The 20,785-nt window shown below is 48.5% G+C and overlaps 2 protein-coding genes, 1 non-coding gene and 1 pseudogene across 5 annotated transcripts; 1 reads left to right on the plus strand and 3 right to left on the minus strand.

The window, feature by feature from the left end:
- Positions 1-9,672: 9,672 nt before the first annotated feature.
- LOC133928138 (serine/threonine-protein kinase STN8, chloroplastic-like) lies at positions 9,673-11,587 on the plus strand (annotated as a pseudogene).
- Positions 10,508-10,581, minus strand: TRNAI-AAU (transfer RNA isoleucine (anticodon AAU)). The gene has a single exon. It is a non-coding gene; the product is annotated as a tRNA-Ile (tRNA).
- Positions 11,588-11,789: 202 nt separating the features above from the next.
- On the minus strand, positions 11,790-14,748 carry LOC133929084 (uncharacterized). Its single transcript, XM_062375678.1, has 5 exons — positions 13,830-14,748; positions 12,586-12,645; positions 12,279-12,392; positions 12,044-12,166; positions 11,790-11,936 (listed from the first exon to the last, which is right to left on the minus strand). Exons 1-5 carry the CDS (start codon positions 14,466-14,468, stop codon positions 11,790-11,792), a joined length of 1,083 nt encoding a protein of 360 aa, XP_062231662.1. The 5' UTR covers positions 14,469-14,748.
- Positions 14,749-14,883: 135 nt separating this feature from the next.
- Positions 14,884-18,665, minus strand: LOC133929085 (ubiquitin-conjugating enzyme E2 11). Of its 3 annotated transcripts, none has more exons than XM_062375679.1 (5): positions 18,553-18,665; positions 16,801-16,879; positions 16,489-16,616; positions 15,666-15,770; positions 14,884-15,353 (listed from the first exon to the last, which is right to left on the minus strand). In XM_062375679.1, the coding sequence occupies exons 2-5, from the start codon at positions 16,868-16,870 to the stop codon at positions 15,210-15,212; spliced, it is 447 nt and encodes a 148-aa protein (XP_062231663.1). In that variant the 5' UTR covers positions 16,871-16,879; positions 18,553-18,665; the 3' UTR covers positions 14,884-15,209. The 3 variants fall into 3 exon arrangements, with proteins under 3 accessions (XP_062231663.1, XP_062231667.1, XP_062231666.1); XM_062375683.1 differs by having other exon boundaries at positions 18,447-18,657; XM_062375682.1 differs by lacking the exon at positions 18,553-18,665 and adding an exon at positions 18,014-18,141.
- Positions 18,666-20,785: the final 2,120 nt, after the last annotated feature.

Consider the following 20,785-nt stretch of genomic DNA (forward strand, 5'->3'; position numbering starts at 1 on the left):
ATGTAGAAGATGTATTTGTGCAAGTACTGTTAGATGAGGATGAGGGCCGAGGTGTTGAGGCCAGTGACTTTGAGGATGAAATGGAAGAGATGTCTGAGGGAAAATCAAATGAAAGTGATGATGTGGTAGAAGAAATAGAGATTGTATGTAATATTGTTGTGTGCCCTACTAAAAGCAAAGATAAGATAGAGAAGGAGATAAAGATGCTGAAGGAGTTTTATAGTAGCCCAAGCAAGATGGGGAAGGAAGTAGTGGAAAAAGTTGCATAAGAAAATGATGAGGTAGCTGAAGACAAAAGCTCAGATAGTGAGTACATGCCAAGAGATGCACGGGCATCAGATGCAGATGAGGAGGTAGATGATATTTTGAAGAAATTCAGAAGGTTGAAGAGGCAAATGAAGAATGGCCAAGCTGCAGATTTAGATGATGTTGTGCTAGAGGAATTTACACGAAATACAACTGGTTCTGTAAGCATAGAAATTGATGATGATGGGAATGGTACCCCATATGAGGACTCTAGTGATGAAGAAATGTATTTGGAAGAGGTGGACAGTGAAGGGCATATTAGGAAAAGGGATGATGGATACCCAAGGTTTAACAAGAAGAATGCAGTGCCCATATTTAGCTTAGACATGAAGTTCAGTGCCAAGAAGCAGTTCAAGAAAGTAATTATCAAGTATGCTTTGGATGAGAGGAGGGTCATTAATTTTGTGAAGGATGAGCCAGGGACGGTGAGGGCAAAGTGTGATTGGGCAGACTGTCCCTAGGTATGTTTGCTTTCAACAAACTCAAGGACTGACAGTTTGCGGATAGCTACTTTGAGAGATGAGCATGCATGCCCTCCAAGAAGGGATAACAAACATGTTACTTCTAGAAGGATAGCTAATAAGTATGAGAAGTTCACTATGGCTAACCCCATGTGGAAACTCAGTAGCATGAAGATAGTTGTCCAAGAAGATATGATTGCTGATGTGAGCTTGTCAAAGTTGAAGAGGGAAAAATCAATAGTGATGCAGAAGGCTTTGGATGCAACCAAGGGCCAGTACCAAAGGTTGTATGACTACCAGCTAGAGTTGTTGAGGAGTAACTATGGAAGTACAGTCATAATGATAAAGGAGCCAGATATGGAGCCACTAGTGTTTCAAAGGATGTACATATGCCTGGATGCTTGCAAGAAAGGCTTCCTAGCTGGCTGTAGAAGGATAATAGGGCTTTATGGCTGCTTTTTCAAGGGATCCACAAATGGTGAATTGTTATGTGCATTAGGGAGGAATGCCAACAATCAAATGTATCATGTTTCATGGGCAGTAGTGGAGAAAGAAATCAATGACTCTTGGGACTGATTCTGTGACCTACTGCTCAGAGATCTTCAAGTTGAGAATGGAAAAAGAATGGGTGTTCATATCAGATCAACAGAAGGTATGTGCTTCAACAGAATATTTATTCAATTGTGTTACATGATTTAATCATGGATTTTTATTATTTGGTTCTGCAGGGAATTCTAGCATATGTGTATAAATGGTCCCCTTTGGCTAAACACAAAAATTATGCTAGGCATATCTATGTCAACTGGAAGAAGCAGATCAGAGACAGTGAGTGGCAAAAGAGGTTTTGGAAATGTGCAAAGGCACCTTCCATTATATTATTCAACCTACAAGGGAAAGATTGGCTCAAGTCACTAGGGCAGGAGCTCAGGCTATCATGAATACTCATCCACAACATTGGAGCAAAGCCTAGTTTAGATTAGGTTCTAATATGTGACTCTGTACATAATAATATGTGTGATTCATCAATAAATGAATAGTTGAGGTAAGGTTCTTCCCCATGATCACTATGTTAGAGAAAATTAGAAGAAAAGTGATGGCCAAGATCCATGAGATGAGAACTAAGTCAGGTAGGTGGCTAACAAACAAAATATCTTAAGGAAGTTAAACGTGTACATCATTGAATCAAGGTTCTGCCTTGCAATCAGTAATGGGAAAAATCAATTTGAAGTAAAGCATCATGAAAATAGGTTCATAGTAGACTTACAGAAAAGAGAGTGCTCATGTAGGTATTGGCGATTGTCTAGATTGCCTTGCCCCCATGCAATTTTTTTATTTTCTTTAAGACCAATACCCTAGATGATTATGTTGCCAACTACTACACAGTGGAAGAAATTAGGAAAACATATATTACTGCCTTAATCCAATGAAGGGTATGAGAGGGTGGCCAGATTCTGATATGCCTTAGCTCAAAGCTCTTGGCTATGTTAGGATGTCTTGATAGACCTAGGACATAAAGGAGAAGAGAGACAACAGAAAAGCCCAATGCCACAAAATTTTTAAAGGTTGGGACAGTCATCAGATGCAGAAAGTGCAAGGGTGTTGGTCATAACAGATCCACATGTGAGAAGAGAAATGGATCTAACACACAAGAAAGTTCTGCATAGTCACAGAGAAGTAACACTTTGATCCAGCCTGCTCCCAATGACATGGCAGTGGTGTCTCGAACACAATTGAGTTTTGCTAACACAAGGAAAAGAAAGGCACCTTCACCTGGGAAACCACCGAAGGTAAATATGCATGTCTTCAAGTTAATTTCCTTACACTATATCATGTTTGACCATAACTTTGGTACCTTTTAGCAATCTACGAAACCAAGGAACATGGTCAGGTCTCTTGCTAAGGCAAAGGTGACCACATATGCTGTTGGGTCAGCTACTGTCAACCTCCACACCAGTGTGCCAAGATCAGAAGCAAATTTTAGTGTATCCATCATCATCAAGTCTGGGACAGCTTCAGCTAGTGCTTCTGCTCATAAGCCAACATGTAGGAAGCCGATTCCAAGACTTCCAGCTACAACCTTAGGGCCATTAATTCTACTTCCATATGACTCTGCTAAATTGTGATGATTTTGTGTAATGTTGTGATGAAACTAGTTGTCTACTATTGTTATGAACAATGTTTGTAATGCCAGACTTATATCCTATGTGTGTGAACAATGTCTATGAAGCCAGACTTATGGCTTATTTGTGAACAATTGATGTAATGCATGATTTATGGCCAACTTGTGAACAATTTATATAATGCATGACTGATGTCTTGTTCTTAACCATTGGAAATTGTGTACTCCATCAGCTCAATTCATTCCATTTCGACACAAATCACTCGAACTACTAGATCAATTCACTCCATCAGCTCAAGGCATCCATTGCAGCTTTCAGATGTTACAATTAGATGACACCATTGCCAAACAACAAGACATGTCAATAACACAAAAATAAACACAGATGCATGTTTCTCTACCCTACAAAGTCTAACATGGAGAACTTCAGTATCACCTTCTTCCTCCTCGCATCCAACTGCATTCAGCTCCATCCTATTTCATCCTAGCATCTTCAAGTGCATGTCTCAGCTCCTCTCTTTCCATCTTCAGAGCCCTCACACTATTGCGCAAATCCAACAGCAATTGCTACAAAAAATCCAAGGTCACACCATTGTACCAAGAGAAGAAATTGCATCCCCCACCCTGCAAGAAATCAAGCTCAATTTGATCATGGAAGAACACAAACCCTAAATCCCTAAATTTGAACACCCCACATGACAAGACCACCAGATGTACTCACCCCAGCACTTAAGGTACCAACGCTCAGGGTTGTCGTCACACCACAAGATCCACTGTGCTGCCTTTGCCTTGCATCTACACAGCACGACAGGCTTGTACTGCAGCAGCCCTTCTTTGAACTGGATGGGTGACACCGAGCTACCCCCTTCCTACTGTCGGTGAGACCCACCAGACGAGCAACCAAAGCCGGATCCAGCCAACACAGCTGAGCTCCTCGAGTGCGCCATGGCCCTCTCCTTCACTTCCCTCCCCAATCTTCCCTCTCTCTTTCTCTTTTCGTCCAGCATCCCATCTTATAGCTAAATGTGCGGTCCAACTCAACGTCCGGCATGGATTCGAAAACGGGATTTATGCATCACCTTAGACACAAGGGGGTTTCACATCCGGTTTCCAAACATAAAGGGTTCTATTTTTGGAGGTCTCTGTATTCGTTTACTTGTCACTAGTTTTTTTACTGTAGCAATTTTAACCTTATATTTTTTCCTATGAAAAGTTTATAAATATCTAGAACTTTCATATCATTAGATTCATTATGAAATGCACTTCATTAGTATTGTATACTTTTAATTATTTGTAACTTGTTTTAGAAAAAAATGTAAGATCAAAATTATTACAGTTAAAAGTTGTGTTGAGTAAACCAAAATAGAGGTAATATCTAGATTACGGTGGTCTTTCAAATTTGACCAATAGTTTAACAGGATAAATTGAACTTTTTCCTCCAAGAAATATGGCATCTCCCATCTGTTCTTTTCGTTGGCCCATCTCCCATCTGGATAACGAACGTTACAAGCCCCTGCCTGCCACGTAGCACATCTTGCAACCTCAACTCCCTACTCGACGCGCACCCTCCTGTCTGGCTGTCTCCCGCGTGCTCCGCGTGCTCGGCTGCCTGCGCCTCCCATGGGATGAGAGCCCACTCCTCGCCATGGCCGCCTCCCTCCTACCTCCCGCCACCCTCACAAAGAAGTACCCCACTCTCCTCCACCCGTTCGGTGCCAAGCCCCATGCCCAGAGACCGAGCATCAGGTGCGGCGCCACCGGCGTCGGAGAGGACGATGGCTGGGTGGCCATTCTGGACAAGCTTAAGAGCGCGCTGCAGGTGGACCCGTCCGACCAGGCGGCCAGCGACGCGGCTAGTGACGGCTCGGGCACCACCCCGGATGACCTCGTTGTCAGAATTATCCTGGTGGAGAACGTCTCCGGCGAGATCAGGAGCTTGGCGACGAACGCGAGCTCAAGGAAGATGAACACAGACACAAAACTCAACGCGAACACTTGGAACACGGTTTTGGTGCTGCGATTGAAGCGGCAGCGTTTTCTAATATATTCTTCTCCTTTTATTTGCGATTACAACAGACACACGACAGTCACCACATCGCGCGAAGAGCGCGTCTATCCCCACGCTCCACGACGCGTTCCCGGCCACGAATCCAGGCGTGATAGCGAGCGATTCTTGCCACGGCCTCCTACGTGCGCGCGGCGTCCACAACCCAGAGCTCACGTGCGTGCATTCGGCAGAAAAGGAAACATGCAATCCTAACTAACATGCGCGAGGATTATCCAACAAAATCTCCTCCTAATCCTTGCGCATGTGTTGTACATCAGTAACCCCGATCTTAGAACGCAATTTGCAGAAGCGTTCTCGTCCCAGGGCCTTGGTCGGAACGTCCGCCAGTTGCTCAGCAGTCCCAATGGACTCAATCTTCACCCTGTCCTCCTCGATGCATTCTCGAATGTAATGGTATCTGACATCGATATGTTTGCTGCGATCATGGAACACAGGGTTCTTACTGAGCTGGATGGCGGACTGGTTGTCGATCTTCAGTGTGATGGCACCGGCCTTCTCGCCTTTGAGCTCTGCAAGAAGCCGCGCCAACCAAACCCCCTGGCAAGCTGCTGTCGTCGCGGCGATGTACTCAGCTTCACATGAGGACAGGGCCACAACCTTCTGCTTCTGAGATTGCCAGGTGATGATGTTGCTGCTGAGGAAGAAGAGGACGCCAGTGGTGCTCTTCCGCGTGTCTATGTCGCCGGCAAGGTCACTGTCGCTGTAGCCAACGAGCTGTGCCTGCTTCTTCCTCTTGAACTGACAGCCAAAGTGCAAAGTGCCAGCAACATACCTCAACACCCTCTTCACGGCTGCCATGTGCTCAGTGGTTGGTTTCTCCATGAACCGGCTGATGTAGCCCACTGAGAACGCTAAGTCTGGTCTTGAATTCACCAGGTAGCGGAGGGAGCCAATGATGCTTCTGTAATGGGTGGCATTAACAGTAGAGGCAGTGCTCATCTTACTGAATTTCAGCCGAGGCTCCATCGGGATTTGGCTCAGGTTGCACCCAGTCATGCCTGCACCTTCAAGGATCTTGGCTGCGTAGGCACTCTGGCTGACGGTGATCCCGGTCTCCGTTTGTGTTACCTCAAGGCTGAGGTAGTAACGAAGCAGGCCCAAGTCGCTCATCTTGAACGTAGCCTTCATCTCCATCTTGAAGTTGTCGATGTCGACCTTGTTGGCGCCGGTGATCACAAGGTCGTCGACGTACACTCCCACGACAAGGCGGCGTGCGCCCTCTCCGTGGAGATAGACAGCATGCTCGGAGGCGCTCCGGTGGAAACCGAGCTTGAGTAGCGAAGTGTCCAGCTTAGAGTACCACGCCCGCGGAGCCTGCCGAAATCCGTAAAGAGCTTTGACAAGGTGGAGTACCTTCTGTTCTTGCCCCTTAAATACGAACCCAGGTGGCTGCTCGACGTAGACTTCCTCCTACAGCTCACCGTTGAGGAAGGTAGACTTGACATCCATGTGGTGCACCGCCCAGCCTTCGCTCGCGGTGTGGGCCAGCAGCAACCGCACGGACTCAAGCCTTAACACCGGTGCGAAGACCTCGTCGTAGTCGATTCCTTGGCGCTGCACGTACCCCTTCGCGATGAGCCGGGCCTTGTGCTTGGTGACGAGCCCTGCTGCGTCCTTCTTGGTCTTGTAGACCCACTTGAGGCCAATCAGGTGTGATCGTGGTGGCCGCTCGACCAGCTCCCAGGTGTTGTTCGCCTCGATTGATATCATCTCGTCGAGCATCGTGTGACGCCAGCACTCATGTTGAAGCGCCTCCGCGAACGTCGCCGGCTCGGCGTCGCTTGCCAGCAGGAGTCGCTCCTCCAAGTCCCGTGCAGTGAGCCCGGGCTGCGTGGCCGGCCCCAGCACATTGCCGATGTCGCGGAACCGCAGTGGGGCCTCGTCGTCATGATCAACATCCAGTAGCTCGCTGGCCCCGCTGGTCAGAGGTGAGACAAACTCGATCGGCACCAAGCCCTGGTGCACCTGCGGGCTCGGCGTCGAGCTCCCAGTGCCAGGCACAGGCGAGTCCACCAGTGACCAGGACGAAGTCGATCCTGGCGTCATGGGAGATGATGCTGGCGACGCTGAACTAGACGCTGTGGGCGATGCCGGTGCGCGCGCGGGCGTCGACTTGGTGGTGATCACTTCGGACTGCACTGGTGTCGGCTCCTCGATGACGAAGTCTCCAGCCTCGCCGCCGTGGTCGCCGGACCAGGTCCACTGCGCCGCCTCCTCGAACACGACATCGCGACTGATGTGGACGCGCCGGGTCGTGGGATCGTAGACGCGGTATGCCTTAGATCCCGGTTCGTAGCCAACGAAGACCATCCGGCTGCTGCGGTCGTCGAGCTTCTTCAAGTTCGGCGTGGTCACCTTGACGTGGGAGACACACCCGAAAGTCTGGAGATGTTGCACCCCCGGCGGGCTCCCGGTCCACAGCTCGTACAGCGTCTTGCCGCCGATGCTCTTTGACGACGACCGGTTGAGGAGGTAGACTGCCATCGTGACGGCCTCCCCCCAGAACACACCTGGGAACCCTTCGCCTTGAGCATGCTGCGCGCCGTGCCCACGACAAACTGGTTGCAGCGCTCCACGACACCGTTCTGTTGCGGCGCGTACGGCGCCGTGAGTTCGTGTCGCACGCCGAGCTCGGCGCAGTACTCCACGAAGTCTGCAGCTGCAAACTCTCCTCCACGATCTGTGCGGAGGGCACCCAGCCTCTTCCCGGTCTTGCGCTCGGCGGCTGCCTGGATGTGTTTGATCGCCGTCGCGGCGGCGTCCTTGGAAGACAACAGCGAGACCCACATGTAACGCGAGAAGTCATCAATGAGGAGGAGGAAGTACTGGTTCCCACTTGGTGTCGCCGGCGAAATAGGCCCGTAGAGGTCGCCGTGGAGGAGCTGGAGCACCTCGGTCGATTGCCCAAGCGCCCGCTGAGGGAATGGCGCACGCCGGTGCTTGCCGGCGAGGTAGGCCTCGCACACCTGCTCGACCTGAGTGAGCAGGGACAGACCACGTACCAGCCCCTCTTTTGCCATCCTGCGCAGCGCTGCAAAGTGGAGGTGGCCGAACCGAGTGTGCCACACCCAGGCGTCCTCATCGACGCGCGCCGCCAGACAGACTGGGTGTGCAATGTTGATGTCGAGCACATACAGCCGGCCCGGGCTGCGATGGATCTTCGCGAGCAGGCAGTGCTCCTCGTCGCGGATGCACATCACACCGTCCTCCACCAGCACCTGGTACCCGCCTTCATCGAGCTGTCCAACGGAGATGATGTTGGTGGTGAGGCGCGGCAAGAAGTAGACGTTGGGGAGGGCGCGGTGTTTGCCTTTCTTGCACGAGAAGAGCACGGTGTCGCTCCCCTGGATCCGCGCGACAGATCCGTCGCCGAACCGCACTGTCCCGGTGACGCCGATGTCGAGGTTGGAGAATGCCGCCCGGGACCCCAACATGTGGTTGGACGCGCCGGTGTCCAGGACCTAGCACTTTGGGTCCCGGTCCTCCGATGCGTCGAAAGCGACGAGGACCTTCTCCTCGACGAGCTCGAGTGCGCCGGCATCATGGGTCGCCGGCGGCAGCGTCTAGATGGGAAGCGGTGGCGGCACATGGATGAGGGATTCAGACCCATCATCGTGGATCGCCCCGAGAGCAAGAAGAAGAGTGGGCTCGTCGTCCTGAGCCACGTGAACTTGCTCCTCCCTCTTCTTGCCGCGGCAAACCTTGGCCCAGTGGCCTTTCTTGCCGCAGTTCTTGCAGATGTCGTCGGGGTTGGGACGGCCCGTGTTCGAGCCGGCCCGCGAGTCAGCGTTGCCGCCGGCGCCACGTCCGCGACCCTTGCCGCGTCGCTTGCCGCGGCCACCGTAGCCGGAGCTGCCACAGCTAGACTCCTGGTCTTTCTTCTTGTACCGCTCGACCCACTGCTCCTCCGTGAGCAGCAGTTTGCCGCCAGCGATTTGCTGCGGGGAGGGCTTGACGTCGTCCGCCGCCTTCAGCCTTCCCGTCACCTCCTCGATCGAGAGTTGAGAGATGTCGAGAAGGGTTTCAATGGAGATGACAAGTTGTTTGTACCTCGGGCGGACGACGCGGAGGTACTTGGCAACCACCTTGTGATCAACCTCAGGATCACCGAGCGTCGCCAGCCGCTGGACGATTCCCGTCAGACGCATGGCGAAGTCCTCGATCACCTCTCCGTCGCGGAGCGCGATTGCCTCGTACTCGACGCAGAGGTTTTGCGTGGTCGCCTTCCGCACTCGATCGTCGCCGATGCGGAGCGTCTTGATGGCCTCCCACGCTTCCTTCACCGACTCCTTGGTCACGAGCGTGGAGATCATCTCGGGCGGCATCGCGCTGCAGATAGCGTGCAGCGCAGTACGATCGTCGTGGAACTCAGTGTCGTCGTGCTCGACGGCGTCCCAGAGATTGCGCGCCTGCAGCTTCAACTTCATGAGCAGGGACCACTCGTTGTAGTTCGTCTTCGTCAGCTGCGGCCAGCTGCTCGCGCCGCCCGTCTCCCTGATGACCCGCTCAACGACGACTTCCCGCGGACGTCTTGCATCCCGGGTGCGCGAGCGGCGCACAGGGGAACGGCTCGGGCGAGGCGTTGGCGAGCGCGACGGCAACTTGTCGCCGCCGCTGGTGCCGTCGCCTTTGCCGGACGTCGCCATCTTGTCAGTGCCCGGCGGAGTACGGCCACGACGCCTCGTCGGAGACAACATACCGGCTTCAGGACTCCAACAATGGCTCTGATACCCATTGTCAGAATTCTCCTGGTGGAGGACGTCTCCGGCGAGATCAGGAGCTTGGCGACGAACGCGAGCTTGGCGACGAACGCGCTGCGGGCGGCGCACTCTCCCGTCTGGACGACCTCACGGCGGGGCTGTCAGATGCCCAACGGTGGGCGCTGTTCGGTTTCTTGGCGGCGACGTGGCTGTACCTGACGGCGCGTCCCGGGGTGCTGAGCGGCGCCGTGGACGCGTACGTGCTGGCGCCGCTGCAGCTGGCGCTGGACAGCGCGCTGGAGCGGCGGAGCCTCAAGATGAGCGACTTCGTGGTCGGCGAGCGCATCGGGTTGGGCTCCTTCGGGGTGGTGTACGCGGGCGCCGTGGTGCCGCGGAACGGCACCGTCGTGGAGGAGCGGTCCGGCAGGGCCAGGACGAGCCTCCAGCTCGACGATAGGTACAAGGAGAAGGTCATACTCAAGAAGGTGAGCAGCAAGCTTGCTGTGATCTCGAGTGAAATGGCGAGAAGCTGATGTGCATTTGATCGTTTCAGATCAAGGTGGGGACGGTGGGGGCGAAGGAGTGCGGCGACTACGAGGAGTGGTTCAACTACCGCGTGGCGAGGGCGGCGCCGGAGTCCTGCGCCTAGTTCCTCGGGAGCTTCGTCGCCGACAAGACCAAGTCGGAGTTCGTCTAGGGCGGCAAGTGGCTCGTCTGGAAGTTTGAGGTATGCATTTGGTCATTTGGCCTATTGGCATCGCGATGAACTCAATTGTTTACCAAACTATCCAAAATTTTCTGTTTCGAATTCAAACGCCCAAAAAGATAAAACTGAAAAAAAGAAAATACGAATTGGCCCATGCAGGTCTCGAACCTGCGACCTTCGCGTTATTAGCACGACGCTCTAACCAACTGAGCTAATAGGCCATTGTTTTTTATTACAAATACAGAATTAATAGTGTGTGCACAGGGCGACCGGCACGTTGGAGCGCGGCGCGCTGGTGGTGAAGCAAGTGATGCGTCAGCTGATCACGTCGCTGAAGCGCATCCACGGCACGGGCATCGTGCACCGCGATATCAAGCCCTCCAACCTCGTCGTCACCCGGCGCGGGCAGGTGAAGCTCATCGACTTCGGCGCCGCCACGGACCTCCGCATCGGCAAGAACTACGTCCCCGATCGCGCCCTCCTCGACCCGGACTACTGCCCGCCCGAGCTCTACGTCCTCCCCGAGGAGACACCCCAACCACCGGCCGAGCCCATTGCGGCCATCCTCTCCCCCATCCTCTGGCAGGTCATCGTCGTCACCATCACGTCTCCTCTTGCTTTGCCGCTCTAATCAGACACTGACAACTAACTCTGCGTCTTGCAGCTCAACAACCCGGACCTGTTCGACGTGTACTCGGCGGGGATAGTGCTGATGCAGATGGCCATACCGACGCTGCGGACGGCGTCGGGGCTCAAGAACTTCAACGCCGAGCTCAGGTTCGCCGGCTACGACCTCAACAGGTGGCGACTTGCAGATACTGGACCTCGACTCCGGGAGGGGCTGGAACCTCGCCACCAAGCTCATCTCGGAGAGAGGAGCCAACGGGCGGGGCCGGCTCTCCGCCGCCGCCGCTCTGCGGCACCCGTATTTTCTCCTGGGTGCTGATCAGGCCGCGGCCGTCCTGTCCAAGCTCTCGTTCAGCAAATAGAGTCCATCCATTTCCGGATATACATTGGATCAATGGAATCCTCTGATCGATACATCGGGGTACATTGCGCATTGCTGAGATCGTGGCATACAATGATCAGCAATGGCAAGGGCATTTTTGCTTTATAGCCACTCATGGGAAGGATCAAGAGGGAGGCATCTGGTGACTGGTGTTACAATTTTTTGTTCTGTATGGGATTGCTTGAACAATGTGGTGCAGAGTTTCAGACACTAGCTAACTTTACATGCCCCGATGCATCTGGGCTGAACATTATACTAGGCAGAAATCCTACTTCCGTTGATCACTTCCTCAAACCTATGTAGATGGAGACTTCCCAGAGAGCTCATCAGCTGGTCGCAAAATTCTGCGATGCTGCCATTTCAGCCGATCAGGTGTTGACCGTGCTCGTTCTGATGCTCTACTGACAGACGAAATGGACATCACTCAATTAAGCTGGCCTGGCAATATGGATCGAACTTCTTCACGAGATCTGCCTGGTTGCCCCCGACCAGCTTGTCGACCTCCTTCTTGCCTCTCATGAAGATGAACGTTGGGGTTGCCCGTATGTTGAATTGCGTGACAAGTTCCTGGGGAATCATTTTATTGTGACAGTTAACTTCAACATTTTCCTATGTGTCCAAAGTACAAAAAATGAAGAAGAAAATAATGTGCAAAATTCGGAATACTGATGTACCGGTAGTTCGTCTACATCGACTGACACGAAAACAAGATCAGAATGCTTCAAAGAGAGCTCGGCGAATACTGGAGCAGCATTCCTACATGGTCCACACCAAGTTGTGCTGAATTTTATCACAACCTACAGGTCGACATAATAACATGGTTAACCTGAACAGCTGAAGGAATTATGCAAGGGAATGTCAAATACACCTACACACGGCTGCCCTGGTGTCACAAGGAGTACTACTTACTGTTTGCCCAAGTTCACTTGATTCTTCTAATTTCCGCTCCCAACACCTATGATCTGTCATTATAGTCACATTTCCGGCGCTGTAGTCCAGCTGTTCCTCAGCATCTACAGCACTCTGCAAACAGAAGCATAATACAAAGTTCCTGGATCAGAAACCCCACTACAAGCTGAAATGGCGAGTCTTTCGTATGATTATATCATTTTTTTAGCAAAACCATGTTTGTATCGGCAAGCAGATCACAGGAAACGAAACGGTAATGCGTGATGCGATGAGCAAAATTGTACTAGAGTAGCAAGAGATAATTTACGCTTCCACAGAACCCCATTGGTTCGAGGTAATTCGTCAGGATGTCCGGACCCCCTGGACTCTGATGATGAGAAACGAAGTTTAGTACTTGTGTCAATGACAGTAACCAAAGGGGAAAAGAAGTGATGGAACCCTAATAGATGTTCGAAATTTGTCAAAAATATATGCTCGTAATCGATGGCCAAACATGAAAGAACTATGCTGATTAGGTAGAATGAGGCAAAATAATACATCACAAAATTGGTTACCCTAGAAAGAAATAGGCTGATATAGAGGAGAAATTTCAGTATTTGCCACCCAATTCGCGTGCCTCTCTGGAATTGCCATCCAATTCGCGTGCCTTTCATAATATAACACCGGGTACGCGAATTTTTTCAGAATATGACATCCGCGCCAATACCTTTGGCGCGGAGGTGCTCTCTCCACCGGGCCAGACCATTATGCCCCTGTGTACTGTGTAATACCCACGCCAATGGCGTTGGCGCGGACCCTCCCGCGCCAAACTGCTTGGCGCGGAACCTCTATGTGTTCGAGAATGCTGTGAAGAACTTGTTCCTACAGAGAATGTTCCGCGCCAAGCAGTTTGGCGCGGGAGGGTCCGCGCCAACGTCATTGGCGCGGGTATTACACAGTACACAGGGGCATAATGGTCTGGCCCGGTGGAGAGAGCACCTCCGCGCCAAAGGTGTTGGCGCGGATGTCATATTCTGAAAAAATTCGCGTGCCCGGTGTTATATTCTGAAAGGCACGCGAATTGGATGGCAATTCCAGAGAGGCACGCGAATTGGGTGGCAAATACTGAAATTTCTCGATATAGAGATGGTGGATGGCAATTCAGCATTTCAATTTGGGATTAAAGAGACAGTGGTGAAACGGATTTCATGGACAAAAGTTACTCATACCAAAATCAAGGGAGGTGTAAAATAAACAAGCATGACGACAGTTAATCATGCACAGCACATTGACCCAATTAGAATGCAAGAGTTCCAATACTAGTCCCGAGAGAGAGAAAAAGAAAGGAGAGAACCAATAAACCAGGATCATTAGAACTGCCACATGAAGCTAGAACAAATGTTTGAAGTTTGGTTAACTTAATCCGAGAAACACAACTGCGCCATTTTTACCCCGCAAAAAAAACTACGCCTTTTTTCACATGATGCACGAAGTAAACATTCTGACGGTAGCTTGGAAAAAAAAACATGAACACATTGCTGGGAGAGAAACTGGAAAAGGATACACTCGTACCTCTGCAAGGCCAAGAACAAGAAACGTCGGATTTACCTCCCGATCGATCGGACCCAATCCAACAACAATTCCGCTCCCAAACGCAGCAGCTAGCGCGCGCGTCGGGCGGCTGTGGGAGATGGCACCCCGGCGGGGCCCCAGCAGGGGAGTGTAGGGGGTGGCGCTGGGGGCTAGGGAAGGAAACGAGCCACCGCCATTACCGGGGCAGCTCCTTGGTAACCGTGGCAGCACGTTGGCAGACATGCCCTTCTCGTCAATAGCAGCAGCTAAAACCGTCGAAATAGGGGTGCAAGTGTGCAACTCGCGATCGGGTGGGGCGGCTGGGAGAGGGCTAGCTTCAAGAGGACCGACAGGCAGCGCAAGAAAAAGCCACCGTGCACGTCCTAAATTCGCAGGCCTCTTTTGACTACCCTTTTTGCCATTCGAGGCCTGCAATTGCTGTTCCTGCCTGCAGCATTGTATCCACTCTGTTGGCTGTTGCAGATTATATGCTTCAAGCGAAGGTGCCGAGCAGCCGGCACGGACACTCTTGCGGCGTAGCCCGGCAGATGGCCGCGCGGCGACAGGCCGGTACTTGGCCAAAGCAATCGCAGCGGCACGCACGCCGCTGGCAACCAGGCCACGACAGCCAGCCCACATGGCGTTGAGTCGTGGTGAAGACTGTGCTGACGCAGCTGCGGCCACCGAGCCGAGCCAGGCTGCTGCTCCGCGCCACGCCGCGTGACGAGCGAACGCGGTTTTCCGACATGCGCCGCCGCGGTCGCAGCCGGCGAAATGAGGTGCCGCGTCAAGCTGGTGTTACTTTGCAGTTGGAGGTAAACTCGTCACTTGTATAGTACGCTGGATCCATTGACGGAACCTGTCAAACTAGAATTCTTTGGAGCAACATGCTCCAAACCACGATGAAATGACATCAGCGTGAAGGTCTTGATGAACTCATGAAGTGCCTCCTAAGCTAGTCCATTCGGAGGGCTGGAGCATCTGAGCTCTGAGGCCATACAATTTTAGTACTAGAGTTCATCTGCTCAATGCCAATACCCAGTTCCAAGTAGACTAGACCCTTCAACATTCTCTGATAACATGACATGAATTGAGCCTACATTCAATGATCCACAGAGGCGGGTCTTTGATGAACATTTACCAAATAGCACGCACCTTAAGGAAGGTTTCCCAACAAGCATAGGTGCGAAGGCAAAAGCATGTCCGACCATCTCACTAAGGACGGTAATGATGATAGGTCAACACCGACTACAATACGATCCTAGATGGATCAGGGATACACACAACCGGCAACAAATCGAAGGAGACAATGACCCATAAACAATTTCTTGAGACGACACAGGAATCGTCAGTGGTTCCAGCTGCAGAAGTATTCGTCCGTCAGCCCATGGCATACTTCTGTGTCCAGCTGCGGGCTGTCGACTCGTACTTCGGCCGGTCCGTCTTGTACATGTGGGCAATCTCAGGGACAAGAGGATCATCTGGGTTGGGGTCAGTCAGCAGGGAACAGATGGAGAGCAAGACCTGGAACATCCAAGCAAGCAACGAATTGATAAGTAAAACACACTAGAACCCCATATTATGCCGATGATCACCACTATAACAGCACAGGAGCAGCAAGGATCAGAAAATTAATGTTCCACTTCACAAGAGGTTTATGACAAGTGCGGATTAAGAAGCCAAAGTTCCTCTAAGTGAAGCAATGCAAAGGAAGTGGTACCCATCATAATAACATACTTGTATCACTAGGTATTTAGATTTACTCTTATTAAGCAGGGATCGAATCTGAAAGGAGAAGTATATCAACATATAGAAAAGAAAGGTGATCAGGATAACCTTAGAGATTGTCAAAGCAGGGCTCCACTGTTCTTTAAGAATATCAAGGCATATGCTTCCATTGCTATTGATATTAGGATGGAAGACCTTTGTCTTGAAAGATACCTACAAAGAACGAGATCACAAAGAATCATTCAACAAACATGGACAAAAAGCAGAGTCAAAAATCTACGTAAAAAAGCAATCTTAACGAGAATGATGGCACCAAATATACGGTCCAAGAAAGTACTTCAATTTAGGAAGTACTTCAACATGAATGGCTCAAGAGATGGAGAGCAGCCCTCAAAGAAATATACCAAAGCAGATTATTAGTAGGTGCTGTAGATGGATGTCATACTCATACACTATCATCCCTGACACTCTTTAACACCTTTTTTCTTGACATATCAACCTCTATTCCGTCTCATTAAATGTTTAATTTGAAATAATCTGGATGGAGTTGCATACTCAGGTGTACCAAATCACTAACAGAGTTCCAAGTTAGAAATCTGAAAGCAACAAGTACACTGTACACTGCATCCAGGGAAAAAAATGTACAATGCATACCAGCAGTAACTGAAATATGGTTTTTATGCCAGATAATGAAATGACTACAGTAATATCACAAGTAGGCCATGGATAAATGTACCAACAGGAAGGTGAATCCATCATGTACGAATAATTGATTATGTGCCAAAAAAGAAATAACTGACAGCTGAGTCTTTCTTGTTAATAGAATGTAGCCCAGCAGAATCAAATAATCATTATAAGTAACCAAAGCTAGGCAGAGTGCATGGTTTGATAAAAGTGAGATGTAAACAAGATATATCTGGTATGTCCTAACCTTCGGAGGTTTGAAGGGGTAGTCTGGCGGGAAATGAATGTTCACTAGGAAAACGCCACCAGCATAGGGACTGTCAGGTGGCCCCATAATTGTTGCTTGCCAGTGAAACATGTCCTCACCAGCAGGACCTGAACAATGTACAAATGAAATTTGCAGTCCTATGAGATGCAAAGCTAAAACATTATGGGGAAAGAGTGAGCACATAAAAAGTGGCAATATGGAAGACAGATGAAATGGAATGTGTCCAGTGGAGGATGTACATTTCTAGTGATATCATATCTAATAATCCATAGTTCCATTAATAACTCGAACCTGCACTGCATGATGTGGGGGGATCTTTCTGCAGGTCCTTGAGTTCCTTAAGGATACGCTTTGATGCCATGATGAGATCCTGTTTTTTCATACATTAAGCAAAACGATTAGTCAATGAGCATATAATTAAAAAAAACTGTAATCAGTAACATCTATCTGCATATTGCGAAGAAGAGTTGGAAATGACAGATTACAAGTTCTAAATATGTTAATCAGCAACACAAGAAACAAACACCAATACATAGGCATAGTTCAACATAACAAGCCTGGCACTTAAATTGCCTTATCACAGGTTCCAGGACTGCAGACCCACATAGCTGATCCAAACTTCACTTTGTTGTTTCAGTTTATGATGTCAATCAATACTAAACTTGCCAGATGTCCCAGGTATGATATGGATTCTCTACTCTCTAGACTTCCTAATATTTGTATGATATGTCATAATCTGACTTAACTATCGAAATTATCCAACAAAGGTCCAATCAGCATGAGGTAGCGATCCAATAATTAAACATGTATGCCAGCAATTGGTAAGGCGCTAGGTGGATTGACAATTTCAATCAGACATAAATAGCTCAATTTTATTGTATCGCCACCTCATGCTGATTAGATCTCACGTTGAATACTTTGATAGTGAGGTGAGATCAGAGTACAGCCTAGCATGCTAGCAAGTTTAGGGAGCAGCAACCTAATTTTTATCATAAAAACAGTTCTTCCCTTGTCTAGATTGATTTCTAGTCAAGTCTCCACCCCAATATCCAAGCTCTAACTCTTGCAAGAGTGCGAGACCCTTGCTAATACTCTTGGCCTTCAGATCAAGCGATTTAAGTATCTGGATGGAGTCAATGAGACAGGATATCACTTAATCTCCGAATTCTGTTTCGGAACAGAAGACCCTAAAGCTAAGAGTTAAGTGATGAGGAATAATTCAACCCAGACTCCCTGATGAGAAACCTCTTGGTAATTCTAAAATTATCAAGTCCAAGCAATCTACCCTTGAAGCCAAGCTTAACACCAGAAACACATTAGACAGAACATATCAACAATACAACATGTCAACATATAAATGATATTCCAGAAATGAACAGCCTAAACGCCGATATCATGCAGGAAGGGATCAAAGTAAGCAACAAGTGAAAAAGAAAAACAGGCCCAGCTCATGAGAAATCACTTCACAATTGGCACTAACGCGAAACCATTGCACAATTAGTACCACGAGAAATCACTAGAGCAATTCAGCCATCTTAAAGATCAGCCTCAAGCCTTCAACCATCACAGGAACACGTAGGTCCGCACGAGCGATCCTAAAATTCTCGGAGGCTTGCCCCCAACAACTTCCTCAAACCCATCTCCACCAAAATATAATCTCGCGCGAGCAGCTGAGAAATCCCAACCAAGAGCGCGCGCGTAATATCAAAAGTCACCGAGTCCCAAAACCGATCGGGCAACGCACGAAGCAACCCCGCACCAGAATCCAACTCTAACCTGAAAACCCCCGCGTAACCACGAACCTACCACCTCCGCGCTCGCCAACCCGAATCAGAGCGCAGATCTACACCAACCAAAGGGGAAAAACAAAAAAAAAATCTCAAACCAAAAATTGCCCCCATGGGGCCGGATCCGGATCGGGAGGGGCTGGAGCTCACCCGCGCCGATCTGATCGGATGGGAGACCGAAAAAAAAACCACGCGAAAAAGCGAAAGGGGGAAGGGAAGGCGAGGAGATGGAGGAGATGGAGGCGAAGGTTTCCACCTTTTCGCAACGAAGACGAAAGATCGGAGACGGCTAGAGGAGCTAGAGAGAGAGACGCCCCTTTTTTTCCACCTGTCCCGGGGGTCCCTCGCTTGTGGTGCGTGCGAGACTGGTTTCGGAACGGGGCGTGGGTCCGGGTCGGTATTTATAATTTGCCGGGGGCAGGGACGGTCAGACACCGGCACAGACTTGGAACGTTCGAAGTTGCCTGGTCTTCTTTATTTACTTTCTGTTTTCCTGAAAAATGTCAGGATCAGACGAGGAATCTGTGTGATCAAGTTTTTAAAAAACCCTGTACAAATATTGTCACTTTATGCACGTACTCACGTAGTATTTACTGGAGACAAAGATATAGAATTTAAAGATTGACGAAGTTATTATAATATCTCGCTGAGCAAATATATGATTTGATTTCTACCGGATAAGAGGTACAACCATCTAAGCTAAGACTTGATTCTCTACGTATAATCAAGTTAACAAGTCATTTGAGGTTAGGTAATTGTTTATTTACCAAGTGGAGTTAAATTCCAAAACCAAAGAGTTATCCTTCTTCCACAAATATGTGATAATATAATTTAGAGATCAAAGTGGTATTTGTTGATTTTCAAAAGTAAAAATAGGGATGTTCAGCTTTGTTGAGTAGGTCCCGTTTGGAATTTTCCGTTTTACCTAAGTATCAAGAAAGGCTTGTAACCTCAAAACTACAAATATCATTTTCCCACACCAAATCCAATTATTTGTGTCGACAGACTGCCAAAACTTCCAAAGTTTGAGTGCATGCATTCCGAACTATTACATAATTTTCATAAAGGAATACCTAGTAAACTCATATGTAAGTAGGGATGGGCATTCAGTAGTGTGGTTATTTCGGTTTACATCATCTTGCTTTATAAAATTTTGGTTTTTGAAAATTGGAAATCAAACGAACAGAGAAAATATAGAAACCAGACAAATTAACCGCAATTGATTTTAAAGTGAAAATTTAAATAGCTCATCAAAACCAATTGGCTTGTATTGCTACGCCTCAATTTCAAATAGTTTAACGATGCAAAAGAGTACATGCACATAAGCACAAAGCATTGCAATGTAGATATACATACAAGCAACATCACAAATTCACAATAAGTTCAACACTCTAACTCAAATAGTCTCGCATTTAAGAGATAGGAAGTTCGACGGCAATGATTCTCACAATAAGTTCAGTTTATTAGGTTAACTTGGTTTCTAAAAGCTAAAAACCGAAAAATAAACTAAAAAATGAACAAAATAATTTTAAAAACTAAACAATAAACCAAAAACAAAAAAAAAATAGTTAAATCGGTTCGGTTTCGGTTTCAGTTTCAGTTTGCGGTTCCTTTGCCCAACCCTAAAATGCAGTACGATGCATCTGACGTTCCCTTGTTTTGCTTCTATTTCTCAAACTATTCTCGATCTCCCAGTTCAGTAGCAAACTACTTCTTTTGTTCATCGATCTTAATAAATGTTGGCTGGCAAGTTGCAACATGGATCCGATCAAAAAAAAAGTTGCAACATGGATGTCGACACTCTATCGTGAAAGGGCTGGCATCGTTGGATCAGATCCAAGGAATGGAACCATCTTGCAGTCAGTTTAGCCGATACTCGGCAAGTTCTTGCGTCTAACGCTACAAATTTTCTACTGCGGCACGCTTTGGCGTCAAGAGAAGGAAGGGCATGCTAGCTTTCCTCAAAAAGAAGACGGAAATTGAAATGTCGACATTGTGGACCGTATTGGATCCGTTCCGAGAGTCCAAAGATGATGTAAACGTGTTGGTTACCAAATTGTCTTAAGAAGACCAATTTTGTCAAGGGAAAAATACAAAATCCCCCAAAAGTCACTTAGATTTTGATTTTCCCCCTAAAAGTCGTTTTGTTGCAACCCCAAAGGTTTAGTTTTGTTAAAAAAACACCCCCAAAAATTCAAAAAAAATAAAAAAAATCACAAAAAAATTCTAAAAAAAACTAGAGATAATTCTAAGACTTTTTTGAAATTTGTTTTCAAAAATAATATCTTTTGCATCATATTTCATGGAGAGTAAGTTTGAAAAAAAAGAAAAATGTGCAGTTCATTTATTAATTCAAGTTAAATGCATAGTTAATTATTTACTAATCCAAAAATCATGAAACAAAATTTTTTAGTCTTCTTATATGATCCTCTATCTTGTAAAAATACATGAAATCTTGAAATAATTATTGTAACGTGCAGGATTGAGTA

The sequence above is a fragment of the Phragmites australis genome, chromosome 9 (assembly GCF_958298935.1).
Source record: "Phragmites australis chromosome 9, lpPhrAust1.1, whole genome shotgun sequence".
Taxonomy (NCBI): Eukaryota; Viridiplantae; Streptophyta; class Magnoliopsida; order Poales; family Poaceae; genus Phragmites; species Phragmites australis.

Bases quoted from the DNA above. Each gene is read 5' to 3' on its own strand.
- LOC133929084 (XM_062375678.1), bottom strand. From the start codon at position 14,468: ATGTGGGCTGGCTGTCGTGGCCTGGTTGCCAGCGGCGTGCGTGCCGCT. The intron at 12,393-12,585 runs GTAAATTATCTC...TTCTGTTTGCAG, and splicing joins CAATGGGGTTCTGTGGAAGC to AGTGCTGTAGATGCTGAGGA. The intron at 12,167-12,278 runs GTAAGTAGTACT...GTCGACCTGTAG, and splicing joins CAAGTGAACTTGGGCAAACA to GTTGTGATAAAATTCAGCAC.
- LOC133929085 (XM_062375679.1), bottom strand. From the start codon at position 16,870: ATGGCATCAAAGCGTATCCTTAAGGAACTCAAGGACCTGCAGAAAGAT. The intron at 16,617-16,800 runs GTTCGAGTTATT...TACATTGTTCAG, and splicing joins CCCCACATCATGCAGTGCAG to GTCCTGCTGGTGAGGACATG. The intron at 15,354-15,665 runs GTTATCCTGATC...TGGATGTTCCAG, and splicing joins CTGCTTTGACAATCTCTAAG to GTCTTGCTCTCCATCTGTTC.